The following is a 26,437-nucleotide window of genomic DNA, read 5'->3' as shown; positions in this document are numbered from 1 at the left end:
TTTTCCTACCCAAATTCTTCCTTCCATTCAACTTTGCATTTAATATGCTTTGATACAGCACTCTGTAAACAGCCACACCTTTCAGTAATGACCTTCTGTGACTTACCCTCTTTGTGGAGGGTGTCGATGTTCGTCTTCTGGATCATTGCCAAGTCAGCAGTCTTCCCCATTATTGTGGTTTCAAAGAACAAGAGATACCCAGAATTTATACTGTAGGGATGGTCATTTATTCAAACTCAAATGTAAATATTCTAATATTTTGAGATACTGATTTTTGACTTTCATGAGCTGTAAGCTCTAATCATCAAAATTAAAAGAAATAAACATTTGAAATATATCAGTCTGTGTGTAATGAATGAATATAATATACAAGTTTCACTTTTTGAATGGAATTAGTGAAATAAATCAACTTTTTGATGATATTCTAATTATATGACCAGCACCTGTATAAAGTTATACAAGAATAGAATATACAAGAAAGATTTCAAAATAGAGCAATGTATTTTTTTTTAAACTGTCATTTATATGAGTGGATGAACATGGTACTGTATATGGAATGTATACCATTCCAGAAAATCAACTGAGAAAATGTTCTGCAAATTAAATACTAGACAAATATTGTAAAAAAAAAAATAAAAAAATACACAATTCACTAAAAGTGACAGAAGTGAAAGTTTAAATGAAATGTCAAATAAAGGAGTACCTTTGTTAAAACACTGAGGAAACTACTGACAAAAGTTGCTCTGGGTCTCAGCTTCCCATCCTCCAGACCCATCAAGACTTTCCGGGTAAAGTCAAATGTATTGTCCAACTCTTTTGGTGAACTTAGATCCAAGGCGTAAGTTAGTCCAAAAAGCATGACAAATGCATGAGCCAATATGGGGAAATCGTTAACTATGTTACCCAAAGTGCAACTTCAGTCTTCTCTGAGCAGAAGAACATGGCAACTGTTGAATCGTCACTAATGGAGAGGAGACGAAGTGATAAATCTTCAGTGTCTGGTTCATCAGATTGTTCTACCTGAAGACAAAAACAGAGTAATGTTACTCTAAACTTCCAAAGGCTGACTGCTAATAAATGACATATATTTACATCTACTCCAAACCATTCTATCCCATACAATAACTACATTATAATTGATAGCCTATATTCAAAACCTGCAATTAGAACTTGAATGACATCTGAATGGAAGGTGAGATTGTTGATTACTGAACAGTTTCAGGTTGCATTGATTTTCATAGTATTTCTTTCTATACTATGGAAGCCAGTTCAAACCAAAACGGTTTGGTTATCCAACAATCTCTCCTGCCATTCAGATGTCATTCAGGCTGTAGTTCCAGGTTTTGAATATATCCTTTATAATTGTAGTAATTCTTTGGTCTTCTGCAAAAGTGTAAATGAGGACTAGACAGCATTTTCATTTTTAGTGATCTCTCTCTCAATTCTAAAGGTGATGATACACGGGGCAACATTTTTGAGCAATGTTGATTGGGCACTTTCCCATTGAGAATGGGCAACAAATTTCTATCTGGATACTTTAGATCGGTCGTGTGTCCTGTCCTGTGTCTCATTTTTTGCCCAGCAAAATTGCTCAAAAAGTTGCCCCGTGTATCATAGGCTTAAGCAACATGATCACTTACATCCCCCATCTTGAGAACGTTGGAGTCATCCTCAAGCAGATAGGCGGAGGGAGCACAGAGGACAGCAGCTCATCATGGACATCATTGACAGCAGCATGGATGTTAATTTTTCCTTCAGAGTGAGAATTAGACTTGAGTATGAGAATCTTGATTTAACATGGAATCTAATCAGCACAGCCACACAATACTATGCATCACCCTAAAACGTCTGTATGTATAACAACTAGTGGTGGGCATAGATTAATTTTTTTTAATCTAGATTAATCTCACTGTAATCTTGGAATTAATCTAGATTAATCTAGATTAAAATGGCTCATTTGAATTCTGCCAAATAGATCAGAATAAGTTCACTACTAGTAGTAAACAAATAGCAGTCATCAAGAAGCAAACATAATATGGTGGTAATTTGTGGTGTTGTGATAATTAATAGGCTAATTCATTAAATTAAATTATGTAATTTAAAATTAAATGGGGGCGTTCCGTTTTCCCGACATAAAAATAAAGGGGATTTAATATTGATAATAACATTGAAGACATTGTATGATTATTCTTTAAAGATAAGGTTTTAATAGTTTTAGTAGTAGTAGTCTATTACGTTCTGCCCAAAGTCTTCAAGTGAAACCGAACTTTTATTTTGATGGGTTGCCGTGAATACCTTTACATTTCTGTGTATATGATATGAGGATAGTTTTTCTCAAATGAAACGCTCGAATTCTCATGAAGTGACTCTCAGAGCAGTTCTGGAGATATATATATATAAACAAATCTAAATACAGTTGCTTCATCAGTTCAATCGATTTTTGACCTTTAGTGAGGCGGGATAAAATGGCTCAAATAATTTGCAAATGCATAAAATACATTAACTGCTAAGACACTAAACACATTTAAACAAATAAAGCAAGGAACTTACGTTAACTCACCAGTTGCGCTGGCAGCACGATGAAGAGAAGCTCATCACCGGCAGCTTCAGAAAACCGCATGCCGCGTTTCCCCACAAAGGTCCTCACAGGCAACACCACAGCAAATTCCCAATCGAAAAATATCCCCTCCTACGTTATTTTTCTAAAATACGAGCGAGTGTTGCAAACTTATTTAAAAACATCCGAGACGAGTCAGCGCAACAACAACACGGCGTCTTTTCTTTTTTTGAGTACACTGCCAAAAACAAATGAAAGCATTTGAGTGCTGTAAACTTAAAATTACATTTTTGTACTAATTACTCAAATAATTAGAGGCGAATGAACGTTTTTATGTATTTGGAGTAATTACAACCCAATTCCTTTATGAAAGATTTACTATTTGGTCTTACAGTGTGTAATTCATTCATTTTAATATCATTTCATTAGATTTTATAATTTTTATATAGAATTCATTTTATTTTTACTCTACATAGGTACTACTGGCATTCAATTAAAACAGAAATATATTTCTGACGTACAGATGTACTCCAAGCACTCGCGCTGTTTCTGACACGAAGTACAAACGGATTTTCCAATCATTACAAGCGATGTAGCACATCCTGTAGTCAGTCCCAAGCTGTTGCGGCGTTGTAGACACGGTGCAGGGCAAATTGTGTCAATGCAAATGTAAGAAATGAGGAAAATAAAACGACCTCAGTATAAAGGCGCCAAAGATACGTTACAGTAGTATACAGCAATTTAAAAAAATGCAGTAAGTCTCTGTATGTGCGGTCTGACGTCACAGAAAATTCTGATGCAAAGGGTATTACAGTTATTTACTGTAAAGGGAATTTGCAGTATTACACTGGGTGATATACAGTAAATAACTGTAAATTACAGAAATGTCTAACAGTGTACTCTCATGTGACTTTTAGCCTGTGTTTTGCAACTTTAAGGAGCTCCGTGAGAACACAGTGAACCCGAGGGAAGCAAAAGAGTCAAACTGTATTTGCAGGTGGAAATATTAATGGTTTTGTGTTCCTGTATTCTCAATTATTTTCCTGTATGAATGTTTTTGAGAAGTCATCATGCCTCCTAGTAGAAAATGCCTCAAGTCTCAATCGATGATTTGGAAACATTGCACATTTTATTTCGGTTCTTATCATAGATAACGGTAGAGTATAATATAGGAACTGAAAGTCACTGATTTAGTTTTTACAGTAAATGACTGTTTGCCTGATGGGAAGTGAGTCTAGCTATTTCCGCTCTAGAGACACACTGTTCAATACTCTTTCGAGTCCTTTCATTTGTGTGGCCTTGAGCCGATGAGCAATTGTGCCGCATGTAATCAAAGCAGTTCCTTGCCGATTCTCCCCTGTGAGCCTCATGACTGATCTTAATTAATGACCCAATCCGGATCCTAAAACGCTGCCTGCAGACGCTGAAGCTCACACAGTCCCTACCCAACTTTCTAGCTTAGTCATTGTGGCTGATACCAGGTATCGTTCTGTTCTATTTCTAACTCCGATTCTAGTACAGTGACGAGACATCAGCTATAGTGAGTAAGAACGTTAATTATGTAGATTTCACCTATAAAACCTTAGTTTTTCTAGTCTTTGCAAGATGTTTCACTTTCACTACTGCCTGGATCGGTCCGATAGATGAGCTTGCACTACATGCGATTTCACTTCCTGTTGGAATGTTAGCCCTAGAAAACATTACTGGCAGGGCTCAATTACAACAGTTCAGACACAACATTATATCACTGCTAAATGAAAGTACATTCTGACCCTTAATCTTCACTCTAAGCCCCAACACTGTGGGTTTTAATCCATGTCTATTAGGCTAACTAAAAAAGGACATATGCATTAAAAATTTAAACCCGTTCTCCTCTAAATAGACCAAAATCTACACATCTACCCAACTTATCTGCAGAGGCATATACAGTTTTTCTGTCTGTTCAAAAAAATGCTCCGTGCCTCCTACTGATATCAATAGCAAATATCTAATATGCAATATATGTCATAGCATGTTGTTTATCATATATTGATAGTTATATACTAATAATATATCTACAACATGAAAAGAGTATAATGTTAATGTGAAGGCACTTCACTTGAAAATTACATTTAAACAAAAATGAGATGTCTATTTCCATTTTTTATTATTTATATATTTTATATGAAGCTATTAGCTATCGGTCCACTATCGGTCGACCTCTGTAAACTAGAGCATGTCGTCTGTTTGCACACCAGAATATGTTTTGTTTTGGATTATGAGCCCTAGCATGGGATAATGGTGTGCTGATGTCCTGACCAGGTTTGTTAACTAGCTTAACTAGCAAAACTTCACCAGAAGGACCATGCTGGCATCCAATGCTAAGTGCTAACCAGCATAATCCAGCCTAGGTATACATTATATACATTATGCTAATCTGAGCTGGTCTTTTCAGCATGGGTGTTCCCTTTGTTTTGTATTGCCACATCTTCTTGTTTAAAGAAAATGTAGCCTTTAAAACCATTTATTGGGTTCAAATGTTTAATCACATGTCTGTTCAAGTTAGAAGTATGAAGTAAACTGTTTATTTAAGGCCTTGTTATTCAAGCACCTATTTTTGGAAACTTGTCAGAACTCTTTTTAATGTCATTTTTAGTTGTTTATTTTCAAAAATGAAACAGAACAATGAAATACCTCAGAATGAGTCACAAACAGAGACGAGCATTTGACATTGCAGGCTCTATACAGTAATGGACTGCGTGAATAACAGCGCCTGACCCCTTGACCCCTTGGCTTGTATTTGTGGATGCCCTTCAATCTGCCCCCTGTGCGAATTGGCTGCGTTCATCCACAGCTAGTGGAGATGTCCATCTGTGTGGGTTCAGCGTATGGACACAATCTGCCAACCAGTGGGCCAGCTCACAACAAGACCAGTGCCACAATCCTCAGCAGAGTAAGCCATGTAATGCCTTAAGTCTGATTACAAAGAGCTTTGTCATACAGTTGCAGCTAAAGGAATCGTCATGATATGTATTGAATGACAGCCACAGGAACTGAAGGGGAATTCCATCCCGAAGCAAATCGCAGCCTCAGCTGTGCAGTTTCCTGAGCATTACTCTGTGCTGGCTGCTCTCAAAGATCTCCGTCTCGAGTCTGTGAACCTAGACTACAAGCCATTCCCATCAGCGGGACTTTGAAAAGCTCCCCTTCTCTCTGCAATAAAGGCTCTGGGATAAATACAGCCTACCCTGGGAATAGAGATGGAGCGGCTCTTTAAACTTTGTTTATGCTCATCTCATTGAAGCAGGCCATTTAATAGTGTCTAATCTCCCTTAATTACATTTATAGACTGCCAAGGTTAGACATGCAGACAGGACTGTCAAAGCCCCTTATTGATTTCACTTCAAATAAGATATGTTTCATGCCGCCGGGCCAGTCTCCACAATCAGCAGGCAAAGACCCTTCAGAGATGTGATCTGTACTTTGTGATTCAGCTTTGACCACTTCTCTTCAAGGACGCACTAATAATTTGCTGTTCTCAAAATTGGGTCTGCTTCAAAACCTAGTGAGCTGTCTTGTTGTCTTCTGTCTACAAAGGCAGTCGTAATGGAATGCATTGTTGTAAGTGAGCATTTTGGAACATTCTAACTCGTGTGTGTCATTCAAATAGCACTCAACAAAATTTGATGTTAGCATGTTGCTAAAATGATGCTCTAATAAACATAAAAATACATTGCACGCACAAATATTGGGAAAAATAATTAACCTCAACAAACCCATGTATTATGCATAGACTTGTTTATAGATAATATAGTAGTGACAACACTTCAGAAATGCTTTAGTTAAAAAAACATAATTGAAACATAAAAAGGGCTATTTTATTTTATAAAATCAAATAAAATCAAAAATATACCCAGGGTATCCAAAGCATAAGCATTTTGATGTTCACCTTGAAACCCAGCATAAAAATATTCAGATACTTCTTTAAATTCCAACACAGTCTGCTAATACATACTACTGACTGATAATATAACCATATCATATTATTTATGTCAGTGTCAGTCATCCAATTCCTTTCAGCACTTATTATAGATAATCTCTGTATATCTTTATGTTTTAGACTTTTTTTGTGTGATAAAGCTTTAAATGGCAGAAGCGAGACGTTGACTGTTAAATGTCATGATAATAAATGTCATAAATGTGTTATTATCAATGTGGCATATAAAAGAAAACAAACATAAGTGTTCATGTTCCTATCCTGACAGGAATCTCTTCTCTTTTTAGTATAATTTAAATGCCTTGTTTTGCATCACTTCCTATAACATCAGTTTCACTTTAATATGCAGTTTAAAATCAAGCTTTTTGGATGGAAATGAGCCCTCATGGATCCGACCCTGCTGAATTAATGAGTCTATAAGGCCTTGAAATTAATGTATCATTAAGAGAGTCCAGCAGAGATTCCTTATACATCCTTAGTAGCTCTTTTATATAATTTATATCTAAAATATATATAACATTATTTAATTTTTTTTTATATTTTATGTATTATTTGATAAAAAATTAATATAATTGCTTAAGACATAATCGCATTAAGTTCATGAATTGCTGTGAATTTTCTAGTTGAACTGTCTAATCTTTTGAAGAGAACTGATTGATGGGAATTGAGTGACTGGCATTGATTCATATCCGCGGCTCTCAGTAAAGCAGTTATCAGTGTAGTGTAAGTGGGTGACCTGCTTCAGATGTGCTTTCCGCTCTGTCCCGGCCTGCAAAAATAACATCCCAAAAGCAGAGCTTGTATTTTCAAAAGGGGTCACTTAAAAGTTTCTGTTTATTGGATGGTAATTAGTTTCACTTGCAGACCTTTGCGTGTTACTTAAATTGAAAAAAACTAGTTTTCAGTCCTATGAAAGCTGCTGATGTAGGAGGTCCATCCTGCTTTCCTTTCAGTCAAACGTAAATGAGTTTGAGCTTATAGGACCATTTTGTTGATGGTCTGCACAGCCTCATCTTCTGTCTCCCTCAGAGATTCGGTGTGGATTGGCAACCCTTGGCCCCTGTGAGAAGGGTTGACTTTTTTTTGAATATGAACTGAAAGGACTATTACATCGCAATTTCATGCCCCAGGGGTTATCTGATATCCTCTTCACTACATTTAGCTCAAAGTGTCTCACAGTCTCCTCACCTACTCCAGCTTGATTCGCTCAGTGCCTCATTTCACTCGTCTGTTCTCTCTGTTTCTCTGTGCCACTGCCCTTTATTTTTCAACAGTCTGCTGAATGACTTGTCTCAATGCTTTTAGCACCGCTTCTCTTATGTGTGCGGACAGATAGCTCGCCACTCCACATCAATTGAGTAAATTTACTGGCTTTAAATATATTTTGCTTACCATGAAGTGTTTTACATTTTTTTAATATTATTTATAATGAAAAATAAGATTGATTGTTCAAAAACTATTTGCTATTTTTTTAATTCACTAAACAAAAATATTTTAATATTAATATTAGTTAGCAAATATACCACACCAATTGAGGAAATTGCCCAGCTTTAAATATTTCTGACCAAGAAATGGCGTTTTATGTATGTTATTTACTATAATAAATAATATTGATGCTCAAAAACTAATTATTTTTAAGTCACTAGAAAAATAATATTTTAGCGTTCATATTATTTATAAAATAATACCACAGCAATTAAATAAAAGTAATTAATTAATTAATAATTATTTATATAATAATTTATTTTTCTTTTTTAAGTAATTAATTAATTATTTTTATTAATTATAACAAATACCGATGCTCAAAAACTATTGTATGTTATTTTTAAATGACTAGAAAATTGTATTTTTATATTAGAATTATTTAGAAAATTTTGCACCTATTCAGAAAATGTACTGGCTTTAAATATTTCTTAAGAACTCTGAAATAGCATCTTGCATTTTATTAAATAAAAAATATGTTTTCATTCCCGTGAGAATAAATTATTTAGCTGTTTCCTCCTTGTGACGTGCAGTAAAGCCATTATATCACTCCCAGCATCACATGAATGATGAACCAGCTCTCGGTGAAACTGTCATAAAAACAAAACAAAAAAACCCCCCATCAAGACACATTTTAATTTTGTTCCTCGTATTTCAGTTTTGGGAAATTTATACGAGGAATACTTCACATATGTGTCACCACTTGGAGCTCAAAAAGTCATGTAGACTGTAGATCTTACTCATAGATAATCTTACCTGAAATTTTATTCATATTTTCAGTGGCCATTGTGATGATAAAACTGATTTAGTGTATTTTTTAGCACTTTTCAGTCATCACAGGAGGTCTCATTTACTTTGATTATGGGTTGTCACATTATATGCAGATTTGTGCAGCACTGCATGAAACCCGAACAACAAAAGATGAAGTATTTTGTATTGAACTGTGACTCATCTGAATGTAATTATTTTTAAGAAACATTTCACAGCATTTAAATATCAATGCAGTCACAGTGGAGGATTTCCTCTCAGTCACTGCAAAAATCTCAGTAGCTGTACTACAAACATGTGAGTTCAGTTTCTGAGCAGTATTTACCAACCTCACAGCACACAAAGAAATCACTGGCTGTTTTTCATTCAGGTGCTTTAATGAGTAATCTATACTGTGTTGACAGAGCGAAGTCCGTAAAGGACTTAAATAGCAGTGAGCAGAGGTTTTTAAGAGTGTGAGCTATTTAGCAAGGCGGTCTAATGAAAGTGAAAGGTACAGGCCACACTTAGTTCATTATCCAGCTTAAGGGCTTGACATGCTCTTAAATAGTGTAGCTCAGGTGAACACACGAGACCGAGCTCCTTCACACCCACAGCCTCCCTGTGTAGGTATTTTGAGCAGGATTTTCTTGCTACTTGTATAGTACTTCATAACTGCTTCACTGGAAAGTGCTTAGTCATTATTTAGTCCAGGTCAACTGTGACCATCCTTATTTAATCATATATTTCCTCTTCTGGAACTCTGGAGGGCAAGATTTTTCACATCATGAAAGTTGTATACGGCTCATAAGTTTACAAACCCCTTGTGGATTCTATATAAGAGATAATAAATATTGAGTTCATCTTTTTATTAAGTACTACCCAAAGCAAGCTGCATAACAGATATTAGTGTATTTCACAAGACAAAATAATGACTGAGCAGTTTGTGTAAATTCAGTTTGTAAATTGTGCAAATTAGTTATTAGATTAAATTTTGTCTTGAGTATATATGAAATATATTGAATTATATATATATATATGAAATATATTGAATTATATATATATATATATGAAATATATTGAATTATATATATATATGAAATATATTGAATTATATATATATATTATTCATTATGGCAGATTACTTAATGTAACAAACTTTTGCTGGCATAGTGAAGTTTAATATTTGACTTAATATTTTTATAACCCTTCTTATTTTATTTTATTGTTTTATTTTATTTTTATATTTTATTTTATTTTTATATTTTATTTTATTGTTTTATTTTATTTTTAGTTTTCAGTATATATATATATATATGAAATATATTGAATTATATATATATATTATTCATTATGGCAGATTACTTAATGTAACAAACTTTTGCTGGCATAGTGAAGTTTAATATTTTACTTAATGTTTTTATGACCCTTCTTAATTTTTTTTATTTATTTTTTAGTTTTCAGTATATATATATATTATTCATTATGGCAGATTACTTAATGTAACAAACTTTTGCTGGCATAGTGAAGTTTAATATTTGACTTAATATTTTTTATAACCCTTCTTATTTTATTTTATTGTTTTATTTTATTTTTATATTTTATTTTATTTTTTAGTTAGCTTAAGTGGTACATAATAAAAAACTTAATGCAAATTTTATGATCCTTTTTATTTGATATTTTATTATGTATTTTGTTATATTTATCATGAATCCTCATTATTGAGAATTACTTAATGTAAGAAACTTGTTTTCTGACACAGTCTGTTTTAGTAATTGACTTTCGTATGTAATGTAAATCCTTGGTTTCAGCAATACCATTTCTGCAATTTGTGCTCCCTGATGTGCCGCCCTCATGACCCCAACCTCTCTGTGGTCTGTCTTTGACTTTGTTTTTCACTGTCTAGCTCTCTGGTGCTTTGTTGTAAGCGAGCCTCTTGAATCAGTGTTTTTGGATAAATTAGAATAATTGCTGTGACTGATCATCTGAGGTTCTTGACCTTTTCTGCATGAGCGCGCAGTCTTAACTACATTACAGCCAGCAAACTGAATCCACCGAAGGATGAGAAAGGAAGGCAGGCTGCACATGAACCCAGCACAGGGACAAATGACAGTCAGAGGGGGAGGGACTGTGGGTTAGGAGGATGGGGGTGGGGATTTGGAACACAGTCGGCCAAAGAGCATGCTTGACTCCTCCCCCCTCATGAATAATGCATGAGGCATAGGGTTGTCCCTGCTGATTGGAGTCAGCTGGCGGAAGTGACTGGTTGCTGGGCTCACCGGCTGAGAGAGCAAGCCCAGGCTAGTATCTCTCAGTCGCTCCGTGAGCCTGTGTGCACCTCTGTCTCTGTCTGTTGTGAAAGAAACCTGGATGTAGGACAGCTGGATTTGCCTCTGCCTCTGTTGCATCCTGCTCCGCACAACTTCCGTGTTTATCAGCTTCACCTCTCCCACAGGATTTACACAGGGGACATGTAACCTCTCCAGCGAGGCTTTGTTTGTGTGTGTGTGTGTGTGTGTGTGTAACGGAGGGGACAACCTCCTAAAGGATTAACCAATGCATTCTTGTTGGAAAATGAAGATTCAGGTACAAATGCTGTGATGTTTTGGTGTTGTCTGTCCTGTGTTTGTCAAACTGCTCCGGCCGAGGGTCTGTGTGTTTGCGTGTGTCATTGTGCTCATGTGAAAGGAGAGCTGTGAGATTGCTGTCTCCATGGTTGCTATTGTGAGGCCTGTTGTTGTGTTATGGAGATGAGGCAGCTTCTGTGTACTAGTGCTGCAGTTTCAGCATCAGCTGTGAGCTGAGGGCTTTTTTTTTCTTAATTCAACAATGCAGACATTTGTTGTGCTTTTATGTGCTTTCTATTCCCCGGTTGTGTTTCCTGAATGACCTCCCTTTCTGCTGTCTGCTTCTCACTGTGCAATATCTGTGTGCTCAGGTGAGGGCTTTTATATTTGCGAGCAAGACAGGACTACTGTAGAATTTCTTTTGTTCATCTCATGCTATACTGACTTACCTGCCGGATTGATCAGACAAATGTAGAGCACATCCTTTATTTTCAGCTCTGTGTTATAATGTAGGGACTGTAATTGCGTGAATGCTGTTTTTCAGGGTAGCAGACATCCTCCCAAAGCAATAATTATGTACACTGAAAAAACATTGGTACAGAGTTTACTTTGAAACCATTTTAACTCAGAATGTGCTTGTAAATTTCACAAATAATTACTAAAGGAAATAAATAAAGGAAATGTCAAGTAACACTTTGAATTAAACATGACATTTTGAAGAAATAGTATTTTCATGTAAAACCCCAATACTCTAGTAATCTAGTTTCTGAGCGAATTGGTGTATAGTTTTTTGGTTTTTGCAAACTTACAAACCAGGCATCTAGGTCAGACCCATATGTGACCCTGGACTACAAAACCAGTCATAAGGGTCAATTTTTATTATACATCATTTGAACTAAATAAGCTTTCCATCAATTCCACCAATCTGGAATCTGAGGGTTCAAAAAAATCAAAATATTGAGAAAATCGCCTTTAAAGTTGTCCAAATGAAGTCCTTAGCAATGCATATTACTAATCAAAAATTAAGTTTTGATGAATTTGAAATTTACGAAACTCCTTCATGGAACATGATCTATACTTAATATCCTAATGATTAATTTTGACCCATACAATGTACTATTGCTACAAATATACCTGTGTTACTTGTGGCTGGTTTTGTGCTCCAGGATCACATGTTTTATATTTGGCCTTAAATGTGAATACAGTGCCAAAATGATTTATCATACAAAAATGTCCTTAAATTAAGAATCATAATGTATGAATATTGCTATGAACCTAACATTATGCAAAAATATTAACACATCGTTAGCTGAATTTGACCTTTTTTCTAGACGACATCTGAATTTTGATGGTTTCATGTAGGATTGCACCAATATTAATATTCTGGCCGAAACCGATAAGCCAATATTTGTTAAATATTACACCGTTTTGTCTGAATTACAAATTAAACATTCAGGCATTTTAAATGTAACAAGTGAATTTAGGCATCACAACATTATAATGTACAGTATGAAAAACGGATATTCAGTGGACATTTGCCCAAGATTAGATTTAATGGTGTTATTAAATTATTAGTGTTTAAAGATTAATATTAAGTAAACATTAGATGATGGCAATGGTAATCTAAAATAGGTCAAATGAGCATTCAAATATTCAAAATCAGCCAACATATCCAATATACACTTAAAAGAATATATAATATTGTCCACTTAACCGAAATTGTTCGAAATCAACCAATATGTTGTGCACCCTAGTTTCATGCTTGCGACAGTCCATAACTCACAAAACACAGTGTGGTTTTCATAGACCATGTTTGTCCCTGTTGGAAGTGAAACCATATTTCTGGGTTGTATTATATGGAACACGTTTCCCCATTTTTGCCGTTTTTGTATTTTATGATTTGCGTTCAGCAATGCTATCTGGGACCAGAACATAAGACCAGACCTGCAACTCATTTGTGACCCACTGCTTTGTCTGTTTGCAATGACGGCCACATTAGTTCAGTGATTGTGCTGTCTCTCAAAGCCATTATGTGTCATTAAATCTCAATAATAGGTTGTTAAATACAGTCTGTTAATATACTGCCACATCATGAGACTTAGTTCATCATTACACCATTTAGTCTCAGTTGCTCAGACCAAAACATCCCAGTGGTAGAGACGCACGTGTCTGCGGCAGTGCACGAGCAAATCGCATCATTGACAGACGCACAAAATCGGAGGCTTTGTGTGAAATCCTCGTTGTGGGGGGAGGGGGCAGACAGAGATTAGCGATCACATGTGGCCCCCCCACCTGCTTAAAACCTGTTGGAGAGAGGAAGTCATGAGCGAACACAGGAAGTGTGCCTGTGTCAAACAAAATGATCTGGTCGTCTTTGCTCCAGAGTCCAGTCAGGCAGATAGACAGACTCATTAGGGATGACTCAGTGATTTGAGGGAGAAGTGACTGGAAGGCCTGAGGGTTCTGCTGCATGTTACAGATTATCCCCATTACTGCCATGCTGTTTCTCTTCTTTACCACTCTGCCATCCGATTCGCAGGGGCCATATGCAGTTCTCACTGCTTCCTACACACTGAGCAGGTAGATCTGTGGATCAATTCACTAAGCAAAATGTGTTCATTTTGGATGACCTGCAACGTCCTGCAGGGCATCAGAAGGGTTTCGAGTTTAATAACAAATACAAGCATTTAAAAAATACAGTATGAACACATAAGAACATTTTCATTTATATTTCATTTTTAAATGAATATAGTTTGGTTTACCTGCATTTAGCATCAAATGACTGGTGAGTTTTAATCTAAAAATTAAATTTATAACCAAATTTTCAGTCTTCAGTATCACATGATCTTTCAGAAATCATTTGCTGATTTGCTGAAAATTTGCTGCTTAGAAAGCATTTGTTATTGTCAGTGTTGAAAACGGTTGTGCTCCTTAATAAATATATATATATATATATATATATATATATATATAACTTCAACAAACCTTGTTTTGTGATCAGTAGAATAGTTTACAGATTTAGAATGACATGAGGGTGAATGAATAATGACAGCATTGACTTTTTCTGTGAACTGTCCCTTTAAGTTTGCACACAAACCACACACATCATTATCATCATCATAAATATTTGCACAGTAGCTTGCTTGTGTGTCTGATTATGTTTCCTGCATTTCTAGTGTCATTCTGGTGTATATAATTATGTACTACATCTTCATGGGGTTTCATAGGCTGTAGCGGATTGTTTCTCATCTATGAATGACCTCTCATTTGCATTTAGACATGAGGGAAGAGTCCGGAGGTTCACGGGGGAACACAGAGGTCCCGGTGTCAGCAAACTAATTAGTCTGGACTGGCCTGAGTTAATTAGGAGTGGCTTTGAATCCAGCATCAGAAAAAAAAATAAAACCTCATCTGAAAATGAACAACCAAAACAGTTTTCCCATAGGAATGTAGTTTCTCTTTGAGATTAGAACAATGACAGGATGTCGGTTATTGATTTATGCTGTGCTGGTGACTGCGGATGTGCAAAATGCTGGAGGAGTTGTGGGCTGTTATGTTTTTGGATATGTTATATCATGTATGGATTTTCGATATTACTCACTTGTGCTCTCTTACCTTCACTTTCTCCTCACTTGCTCTTCACTTGGAAATGTTAATGCTCTGAATTCCTATTACTTTCAGTATTACTATAACCAGTTTGATTGATCATTCTACAATCTTGAGATTAAAGATTTATTCATGTGAAAAACATTTTTAAAAAACAATTTAAGAACCTTTTTCCACTTTAAAGATCCTTATGTGCATTTGAAATATTCCATGCAGTTTCTTCTTGGAACAATCAATGGCAATAAAAAAAACATACACTCTCTTATTTTTAAGAGTGTATGGCAGCTAAAGCAAACATTGAGATGCATGTACTTAGGAATGGGCAAATTTCAGTATATTTTCAGTTCAAAATAGTATTCAGATTTTAAATTCTGAGATTTTTAGAATGTTTTGTTTGTTCATTATTTATTGTGATTTATGTACATTAAGTCATTTGAAAAATTATGAAATACATACACCCCCCCGCCCCCCCCAAACACACATAAAACAATACAAAACTTGTGTGTGTGTAAAATAAATATGTGCTTCAAACAATGAAACGTTTCTCTTTTTAGTTGAATGCAATTACTGTGTTCTGAATCAAATCTTTCCTTTACTCATAATCTCCCATGGCATACTGGAGATGTTTAGCCTACTAAAAATAAAGTAAATACCAGTGGTTAATCCAGATGTTATTTTAATAATGCAACACTTACAGCTAAGCAGATCCTGCTGGTCAATGCTTTAAGTGTACTTCTTCATTCCTCTCTGGTGTAATTGTAGCGTGTGGTTGAGCATGATTAAGTGAAACAGATGAGTGGACGTTAAGTATAACCCTGTTCCCCATTTCAGTTGTTGAGAAATGACCGTTTCCTGCGATTCAGTAGAGAGAGTGCTCCAGTTCTCGGCCTTCGGTCCGCTGAGCTGATTCTAACTGTCCTTTTCACATCTGATCATGTGATCTCCGGTTCATGGGCCTCAGAGGGCTGGGGTTTGTTTGACAGGTCCGATAGGTAAACTGCAGCTCTCAGCTGAAAAGAGACCTGTAATTATTGTCATTGCCCAGAGTATGAATCCCCCTTTGCCTGTGTACAGCTTCTTTGATATTGAAATTCGAGCCACCATTGTGTAAAAATCATGAGCTCAAACAGGAAAATGCTTCCATGTGCACTTCCTGCAAGATAGGGTTACATTCCCAGTGACTCTTGGCATGAAAATCATTGCAGGCTATTTCGATCTTAGCTACAATCACATTACACATTTTCATGTTATTCAGGTTGTAAATGAATCCTATTTATGCTTACATGTGTGCCGTTTCAGAGAGCATAGATTATACTGTGTAATGTGTGTGCGATTCAGAGCTTTTGATTAGTGTAAATTAAACATTTGAATGGCAATACGCTGAATCGCTAAGCTAATCACTTGTTGATGTCAAGTTAAATATTGCATGAAATTCAATGCAGAAGTGGATGATCCATGCTTCGCTTGCGCGTGACATGACAGGATTTGAAAATTTCTTGTTAAAGCTTGTTTGATTCTCACTACTGCTATTTGCGCAATCACTCTGATCTGTTGGATAAACAAACAGTGTCGATGTGCACTGCGTATTCTGAATTATAATGATGAAACCCAATGCACTACATAACCTTGATGGAGTCTTTCTGCAGTGTTACTAGATGTTTCCTATAACAGTACAGTAAGTTTTATGCAAAGTTTCTAACATGGAGCTGTGAGGGTCTTTCGGTTTGTGCTAAGGGTTATCAGATGGAGGCCTGTGGGTTTGTTGTCTCTAAACTGGACTGTTCCTGCTGCTCATTTTTATGTGGGTATTCTTATAAATGTTGACAAAATAAACTTGTAGATGTACACATTTCAAATTTCCCAGTAAAATTGACCAAAAATGTCCATGACTCATTTTACTTGCATATACAGTTTTATTTCAACTGGCTTTTTTCTGAATTCATCATCAGTAATTAAAATATTTGAAGATTTTTAAGGGAATAAAGACAGTAAAAGAATTTAAAAGAAAAGAATTTACTCAAGTTGTTTATTTGCAAAAATATTCACTATTAATCGTATGCCTAATATGCTAAAAACATCTCAGCTAATGTTTCTTGTCTTGTCACATTCATTTATAAATAGGGTCATTCCGTCTCAACTCAACCAGAGGTCCCTGGCTCAAATTTTGGATTTTGCTAATATTTTTTCTGAAGAAAGACAGACATGTTTAGTGATGAAAGCCAATATATTAAATGTCATGGACAAATATTTACTGAGTAATCTACTATTTTGTAGAGGGGGGTCAAAATGGCAATTTTCACCTGAGATTCAGAGCCAAATTGCAGGGGGTAAAAAAGACTTCAGAAAGATGGCAGCATCATAATGTTAATTTTATACAGAGATTAGGTAGGTCTATTAGTAAAATCTGTTGACTTTAGCAATCTTTGTTGCGTTATGTGCCAATGGTTACCGTTCAAATATGGGGAAACAGCACTTTTCAAGTTTTTTTTTCTCCAAAGTTTGCATGCCTGTAACTCAGAAACTATTAAAGGTATCTTAATGGCCTTTTAGATTTTGGGTGATTTTAGATTTATGCCAAACTTTCCTTTTGGCATCTTTATTTTTAAGGCCCTATATGGTTCTGTTCTAGAGAAATTGGAATTTAAATATGGCTTCAGGAGTAAATTGTAAATATTTTCAGTGGTCAAAAACCAAATGTGGGTCAATTTGTATCTCGTTTAGCTCTGTCAAAACAACTGCATTGAACATACCTGTCTGAGTGCCATAAATATTCTTTTTCCAAAATTTGCATGCCTATAACTCAAGAGGTATTAAAGATATCGCAATATGATTTTAGATTATAGTTCTTAATAAACTTTTCTTTTGGAATCTTCATTTTCAAGGCCCTACGTCGTTCAGTGACAGAGATATGGGGACCTCAATGACGCTTCATTTTCAGATTGTTGAATATTACCTATTTTAGTGGCTGAAAAGCAAATGTTGGTCACTTTGTATACAGCTGATACTTATTGTATTTAAAGCAGAATGTCTGAAGAATAAGTAATGTTGAAACTAGGAATGCATCTTGTCTGAATTTTTTACCCCCCTGTAATTTGGCTCTGAATCTCAGGTGAAAATTGCCATTTTGACCCCCCTCTACAAAATAGTGGATTACTCAGTAAATATTTGTCCGTGACATTTAATATATTGGCTTTCATCACTAAACATGTCTGTCTTTCTTCAGAAAAAATATTAGCAAAATCAAAAATGAGCCGAAATATTTTAATTTGACACGGAATGACCCAGTTAGCCTATATTAATCACATAAATAAAGATTATATTTTCAATTCAGAGGAGCTAAATTATACAAAAAGTTGAATAGTTTGCATGAGTGGTTAGTACTGCTGATTGTTTAATATTGCTGTGATAAAACCGTTGTCAAATATTTCATGTTTAGATAAAGTAAAAGAAAATTGTGCAAGGGTGGGCAAACTTTTTGACACTTTCCCACACTCCACAAAAAAAATCCTGTAAATTTAGCAGTGTTCAGAATAGAAAAAAGAACGAAAATATAAGTAAAAAAACAAACACATTATAGTGGCATTCAATATAAACATATACTTATTATAAACTAAACTCCCAGCCTAAATATTTAAATGAAACTGAAACTAGTGCATGATTGCTAGAAAATGCACAATACAAACTCACTTGCCTTTTCTTGTTCGTTATCAATCCTAATGTGCGCGCTTTGTGCTTAGCCTTGTTTGCTTTAAGTCGCCTTGGAAATCGCAACACGTTTCAGATGAAGAAAAAAATAACGCAATTTATAATCTAGAAAGAAATAGTACTATATCCATTTTCATAAGAATGTGTGTGAAAAACAGAAGAAAGCATATCTTAGCAAGATTATTTCCATGTTTTCCCCACGAAACTACAGTGCCCATGAGCAGGAGGATAACACTGGCATTTTTTCTGATACTGGAAAGTCTACGGAGCATTTTAAGTATTTTTAAAACAGTACCAATACAAGGCATTTTTTCAAAACAAATGAACACTTTCATTTTTAAAACAAGTAACTTATTACAATTGTGCCAGTTTTGTAGGGTATATATTTTGATATATATCCATTGGATTTTACTGATATTGCATCAACTTAGCAATTTTGGACCAACTGCCTCACTGGTTGGATGAAAACGCCCACCTCTGCTGATTCGTATCATTTTTAAAAATCCCTCGCAGGCCGCCGCAGGAGTGATAGGAGGCCGCAGATGGCCCATGGGCTGTAATTTGGACACCCCTGTGTTAAACTATTTCATGGTCTTTAATGCTGTTTTGCACGCTGTCCCTCTATCTGGACTCATTGTTGCCTTCATGATCAGAGTATCTATATTTCTTGTATCTGTTTACTGTGCATGGCTTAATTTTGTTGTGCTGGAGGATGTTGCTGCCTTGCAGGAAGCAATGATATGAAATTTGACGTGTGGGTCGCTTGATTATTGTCTTCTGAAAGGAAATATCTATAACTAAATGTGAAAGATGCAATTTCATCAGCCCGATATTCAGACTGCATTTCACCCTTCCTTCAGCTCGTGATGTTTGTTCTGTTGATTTAATTCTGCTGCTTCCTTTTCACTGTCTTCGTTTTAATTTGCTTCTCTCCCTCTCTCTGTTTATACAGCCAGACACTCATATAACTCTCTCAATAATAAGAGCCAATAATCTTAGCGCAGATGATTTCTGTAAATGCCAACCTTTTTTGCTTTTAAGAAGCAAGTAGTTACCTTGAATGCATTAACAGCTATGACGCTTTTCGCCTTGGGCAGACACAAAACATCTGTCACATCAACAATATGAGCATTTATGCCCTGCAAACTGTTTTCAAAATACAGCAAGATGGAAAAGTGTTATGTCATCGAGATCGACCAGGGATTATTTGAGTTCAATATTATTTTGCACTTATTGCCCTTGATGCAAAACGTTTAGTGCAGTTTGTATGTTTATTTTTTGAGAAGAGGCCTATTGTTATTTTTCGAAGGGACCACTGACCTAGCAACCGTTCTAAACACCATAGCAACCTCATTGCAGTTCTCTGGCAACCACCCAGAAGAAGATGTGCATGGTGCCAAGATTTGCACAGGCTAGAGCCACTCACATTTTCTTCAAAAAATGCATATCTAGTTTTTACATTGTTATTCCTTTTACACCAGATGGTCGAAGCTTTGAGTAATTTAAAAGGATCATTTATAGCATTCAGTTTTAACTTGGGTCTGCATTTTGCTTATTACCTGTTATCTTTTAAATTTCTACTATACAACTGTTTGATGGGGAAAAGTGTACTGATTAGTTTCAGAAATGGGTAGAATCTTTCCTTATTATAAGGAAGTTACAGATTAAAAACTGAGGAATTCACATTGGCAGCTGTTTGTTTTGTTGTATATAGCCACTAAATTACAATGTTTAACACATGTAATTTCCTTTTGTTTTTATAACTAATATTTCACAACTAAATTATAATATGTAAAAAGTATAAACATGCACTGCCAGTCAAAAGTTTGGAATAATTAAAATTTTGTAATGTTTTTGAAACGCACAGCTTATGCTCACCAAGGCTGCATTGATTTGATCAAATTTTCAATACAACATAGTGAAATATTATTACAACTCAATACATTTGTTTTCTATTTGAGATGTATGTTTGAAAATGTCATTTAATTTTTTTTAAATGTATTTTTATATTCATATATAAATCGTAACTGACTGACTAAAGTCAGTACATTATGTATTTATTTGGTCACACTTTATTTTGGGGACCAATTCTCACTATGGCTTTTGCTTCAATAGACTTCTAATTTGCTGCTTATTGTTGGTTAGTAAGGTAGTTGTTAAGTTAGGTATCGAATAAGATTGAGGGATCTAAAATATGGTCATGTAAAATAAAACATCAGTATGTGCTTCATAAGTACTAACAAACAGCCTATATGCCAGTAATATGCATGCTAACAAGCAACTATAGTTAATAATGAGAATTGACCCCTAAACTGAAGTGCTTTTACTGATTTTTTTTTAAGTGCTGTTTAATTTGTGACGCTGCTACAGATGCTGTTTGTTTTTGCTCTGTAAACTCCATAGCTGAACCATGATCGCATCCTTTGACCGTAATGTTTTGAGGAACAGTGCCTTTTCACGTTTTGCTTATGGGAAGCCAGTTCATGGCCTGAGAATTGTATTGTGTCATTTAAAGCCAGTCAAACATTAACTGACAGGAAGTGAAGAGGGAGAAAAAATGAGAACGGGCGAGATGAAAATGGAAAGATGGTGATGGTGAGGTTGTAGCAGTGATCTCATTTGGTGTCTGTTCCTCCTGACTGCCGTCATTGCGTTGAGCTGTCTGTGGAGGCAATGAGACATGGAGATAGGGAATCTGGGAGATGGAGGAAGAGAGCGGTCAGCTGAGGCGGTGTAGATGGCCATCTGTCACAGGTCTCCTCTCACTCAGCGCTGATAACAACCTCTGCTCACCCAGTAGAATAATTCAATCTTCTCCATGCGCCAGTCATGGACTCGCCCTCTCCTCAGAGACGGCCCAGATACTGGATACTCTCAACAAAGTGTGCACATTGTGATGCCACATCGCTGAGTTATATGCTTTGCACATCTGAGTTTTATTTCCACCTAGCCATGCATGACACGATAAGATACAAGTTTTTGTTGACACATTCTTGGTTTCTACATCATTTTACAGTTTATTTAACGTTACAGCTTCTGATTAGCTTTGTCTAACGTCAGGAAGCTGATTTGTGTTTGGTGTCGAACAGAATGGTTACTTGTTGCTAGAATCTTGTCTAGTTTGGACATAGTGATAGACATATATCTCAGATTCTGGAAAGTTTCCAAAGTAAATAGGTTTAGGAACATTATGAGCAGTGTGGCCTCAGACAGTACGCCCACAAAACACCCACAGACCGTTCAGGGACCATCTGATGCTGACTGCACTCAAAAACAGCAAGAGCGGCCTGAAGTCACCTCTATTCCAGTGTATTGGCTGCGATAGGGGTTTTCAAATTTGTTGATGCCAAGAAATGTTATTTCAGTATCATTGAGATGCCAGTATAGTTTTTATTAATATCTTTTTATTTTGTATGGGCTGTTTGTATGGGATTGTCATTTTTATTAGTTTGTCTCTATAGTTTTTATTTATTTTTTTAACAATTCTAAACAATTGTAGTGCATCAAATTAAAACAATAATAAAATAAAATAATCTGAAATAATTTAACTGAAACTGTTTAAGCAACAATTTAAAAATATATATTTTTAGATTTAGTTAACAGTAATAAACCTGATGCCCCAGAAGTGATGCATTTTCATCAAAACAAAAACATAATGTGAAGTGGAAAAAGTTTTTTATTGTTGTTTTAAGTGTTGTTTTTTTTTTTTTTTTTTTTTTTTTGATTACATAATTTGCTAACTCGAGAAATGGTTCTAAAGTTATACTAAAGCCAAAATAAAATAGTGAATAAAATAAAAGATTTGTTATTAATATTGTGATTTCTAACCAGTCTTAAGAAAACTGTAAAAAATAAAATAATATTTTATATATATATATATATATATATATATATATATATATATATATATATATATATATATATATATATATGTATGTATGTGTGTGTACATGTTCCTATACTTACAATGAGCTGAACTGTTCTCTAGATATGTTAACATTTCCATTTGAGCTTTCAAGAATTTTTGTATGACACCTTTATTAGCAAATAAAAAATAAATCATTGATCACACCAGCATTGTTCTGTCTAGTTTCGGTTTCTCCTGCCCTATTCACTAGTAATTGTGGTTTATTGCTTTACATGTAGGCCAGTCGAGTCTGTCATGTCTTTCATGGCAAGATTAAACTGCAAAGTGGACCAGACTTTGTCAAAAGTCTTGCTAAACAAGAATATGAGAAGTGTCAAATTTGGCAGAGAGGGTACTAAATTAAATGCTTGGTTGTATCAGCTAAGGCAGAAGCGTCCTGCATTCCCAGGTAAAAGACTAAACCTCTTTGGCGAGGGGAAGAGACAGTGAATGGCAGGTTTCTATAGCTCACGTGATACAACCATGAGACTAAATGGAACAGGAAGATTCCAAATTCCAAAAAGCAGAAAGAGGAATCTTTTATTCAGGAAGCTCACAGCGTGATCGGAGCAGACAGAAGCCACAAAGACAGCTGCCATGTTCTCTGTGCCCCACACTTTAAAAAAAAAAAAGCTTGACAGTGTTATCAGAGGTTTATGTTAACATGCACTCCTTGAGATAGAGGGGGACACATTATTTGAGCACACTGAGGATTTGTATATACCTCAAACTTCACTGTGCTGTTTTCTCCTCTAATCGTCCCTGTCAGATTACATTCAAGCACCAGGCATGCATTTGTCATCTCATTATATTATCCATGCACTCATGGCAACCTTGGAGTCTGGCTCATTATTCTGGATCTGCCCACACACTTGATGAAGCCTGCAGATCCATAACAACAATGTATTAGCACTTCATTTCTGCTGTTGCCGTTTACATAGCCGCACACCTTAAGTACTTGTAAATATTGAGCCACACACACTATGGGCTGCATTTGGTAACCTTTTGCCAGTTCAAGTTCAAGTACAGTGAAACAACAAAAGCAGAACGAAGCAGTAGTGCCAAGCATGATGTTGACCATCATATAACACAGCAAAATCATGGGGTAGTCGTGGCCTAATGGTTAGGGAGTCGGGCTTGTAACCTGAAGGTTCGATTCTCGCGCCGGCAGGAATTGAAGGTGGGGATTGTGAATGAACAGCACTCTCTCCACCTTCGATATACCATGACTAAGGTGCCCTTGAGCAAGGCACCTAATTGCTCCCCTGGCGCTGGAGCAATGGCTGCCCACTGCTCCGGGTGTGTGTGAGATTTGCTTTATCTATGGGCACCGTGGTCTTATTGTATGACGCATTCTGCCAATTGTTCGTTTATTTTTCTAGGATTCTGCCCTTCAATTGTTTGTTATTTAGAAAAACAATGTATCCTGTTAACATGATTTGTCATCAAAATATTACTACACGTACAGAAGACCATTTGTGTCTGGTATTCAAAGTGTTCGGAGTGTGTTCCTCTAGTGTGTAATTGTAGGGCTCTTGTCTGTCTCCAGTGGGGCCGGAAAACAGCCTGTGTTCTGTATGAACAACTGATACTGACTTTATCTCAAAGTTTCTTATTTCCACCCTTTCCGACGCTACAAATCATCCATGCAAGGCAAATTGTGTTGTCACTGCAATAAAAACAATTGATCAATAGTTCACCTAAAAATTTTTAAAAAATTGTGTAATTTACTGCCCCTCATGTCATTACAAACCCATATAACTTTGTTTTTCCAGTAGAGCACACAAAGGTGATTTCCTGTAGGATCTCAAATCAAATGGTGCACCTCATCAGGTTTGACGAATGACATAAAGCATCATTAGTTCTCAATCACTGACGTCAAACTATTCCTTTAAAATTACCTTCACATTTAGTCATTTCTCATCAGCTATATCTGTAGAGTGAGGTTTATATGTTCTTCAGATGTTTTTCTTGTGTATGACACATGAAAACCTGTACCCTTTAAGTGTAATAATTTCTGATGGACATTTTGAAACGGCTTTTTCCTTTAAACCATCTTGCTTTTAAAATGCCTGGTATGTATATGAACAACAGTCGTATTCCAGAGCATGTTTTAAGAGTGATGTACTGTGGGCAAAACCAGGTCACCTAGTGTGAGGTTTGACGGCGTAATGTGTCACAGTGAACGTTAAGAGACAAACACATGTGGCCTGCAGTAAGAGAGATAAGATGATGTCTCCATGATGAACTTTGACCTGACTTGTAACGCTTACTTATGTCTTCCTTGAATGTAAAAAAAAAAAAAAAAAAAAAAGTACAGAAATTGACTTAGTTTCTCCTTGAAAAAATTAGAATTTTTATCAAAAAGATGAGTTTGAAAGATTTCATATAAATGTTTTGTTTTTGTTGTAAAATTATTGTATGCAATTTATCAAAGTATTGTTAAGACTATTTTAAATCTTATAATTTTAGGTATGCCAGGAATGTAGCCATTGACACCATTAATCTTTTCTAATAATGTTTTTACTATCACTTCTATCAATTTAACATGTCCTTGCTGAATAAAAGTATTCATTTCATTAAATTCTTAAAAAAAATTACTGATCCCAAACTTTGAACTTTGTGTGTGTGTGTGTGTGTGTGTGTGTATTATTGAACTTTAGCCATTGTTGCCAAGTACACAAAAAATTGTGTAGTGTAAAAAATACATAATTTATTTAATAAATAAATAATTGTTGAATGTTAAAATCCGATTATCTTTATTTCCAGGTTTACTGAAATGATATCCTATATTTGTGATGATATCCAGATTTCTGTGTGGTCTTTTGGACCCTAATGTATTTTTACTAAAGCATTTGATCATATGAAAAATATCGTGGACCTATTTTGATCAGAACTTTGAATAGATTTGCTTAAACAGCCATTTCATACAGATTCATGGGAAAAAAATAAACTTGTCAGACCTGCTGTTTTCTGAATTGATTTTTTTGTTTTCATCATGAGAGATCATGAAACTAATTTCATGAGACTTTAGAAAATGTAATTGCCCAATAAAAATTGCATTAAAATCTTTAGACATTTATGATGTTGCTTAATTTTACATGGCCAGCTAATCGTGTGTGCTGTACAGAGTGACTCATTTTAACCTTTTACTCGACTGAAACTGGCCATCACCTCGAGTGTGTGCAGTAATATGGAAAGATGACTGGATGAACTGTTTTGCTGTGTAGCATGGCTGAAATTCTCCTTAATAACAGAAAAACAGTAACCAGCAGGGATTTAGCACTCGGTCCCCTCCGTTGCCATCTCCATGGTAACAGTGCAGGGCTGGAGACATGAGTAAAAAGCACAGGAATGATTAAAGATAAAGAGTATGTCTTTCTGTTGCTGCACATGCTCTCACACTTATTGGGTCCTCACCATTACAGTTCAGTTCAGAGGAAAAACAATGAGCTCTCACACACTCACCCACTCGCTAATCATGGCACATTGTGCCAAAGGGCTCTTTGTTGCAGAGCTTTTCTCCGCCAAGCACTGATATTAGTACGGTTTCTGCCTCATAATTCTCACAGGACTGGAAATGCTACACGAGCGTGTGCTAGTTTTCTTTTGTTCCAAATGTAATGCTGCTGGTTGTTTTTAGGTTTTGAAGTGTTGTTGTTTTGTTTTTTTTGCATTATAAATGATGAAAGGTTGTAAGCAGATTTTGTTTGGGTGACTCTCATGAAGCCTATCAGGAAAGAACACAAATGAATCATATTTGGTCACAAAAAAATGAAACAGGAAAAGGAAAAATAAGATTTACTTTACATGAAAAACATAAGGTAACACTTTAGTATAGGGACTAATTTTCAATATTAATTAGTTAATTATTAGCATGCCTATTAATA

At 35.6% G+C, this 26,437-nt stretch overlaps 1 protein-coding gene across 7 annotated transcripts in view; it reads left to right on the top strand.

Annotated features, from left to right (window-relative positions):
• The window catches only part of marchf8 (membrane-associated ring finger (C3HC4) 8), a 103,383-nt gene that overhangs the window by 48,087 nt on the left and 28,859 nt on the right, over positions 1–26,437 (top strand). The window contains exon 1 of one of the 7 annotated variants that reach the window (XM_058796198.1): positions 11,020–11,348. The exons of the other annotated variants lie outside the window; for them this stretch is intronic. Coding sequence (XP_058652181.1) covers positions 11,319–11,348 — 30 coding nt within the window. The 5' untranslated portion in view covers positions 11,020–11,318. Of the gene's footprint in view, positions 1–11,019; positions 11,349–26,437 lie in introns of those variants that run through there. 7 annotated transcript variants of the gene reach the window in all.

The sequence above is a fragment of the Onychostoma macrolepis genome, chromosome 13 (genome assembly GCF_012432095.1).
Source record: "Onychostoma macrolepis isolate SWU-2019 chromosome 13, ASM1243209v1, whole genome shotgun sequence".
Classification (NCBI taxonomy): Eukaryota; Metazoa; Chordata; class Actinopteri; order Cypriniformes; family Cyprinidae; genus Onychostoma; species Onychostoma macrolepis.
This window is presented reverse-complemented; position numbering and strand designations above follow the sequence as displayed.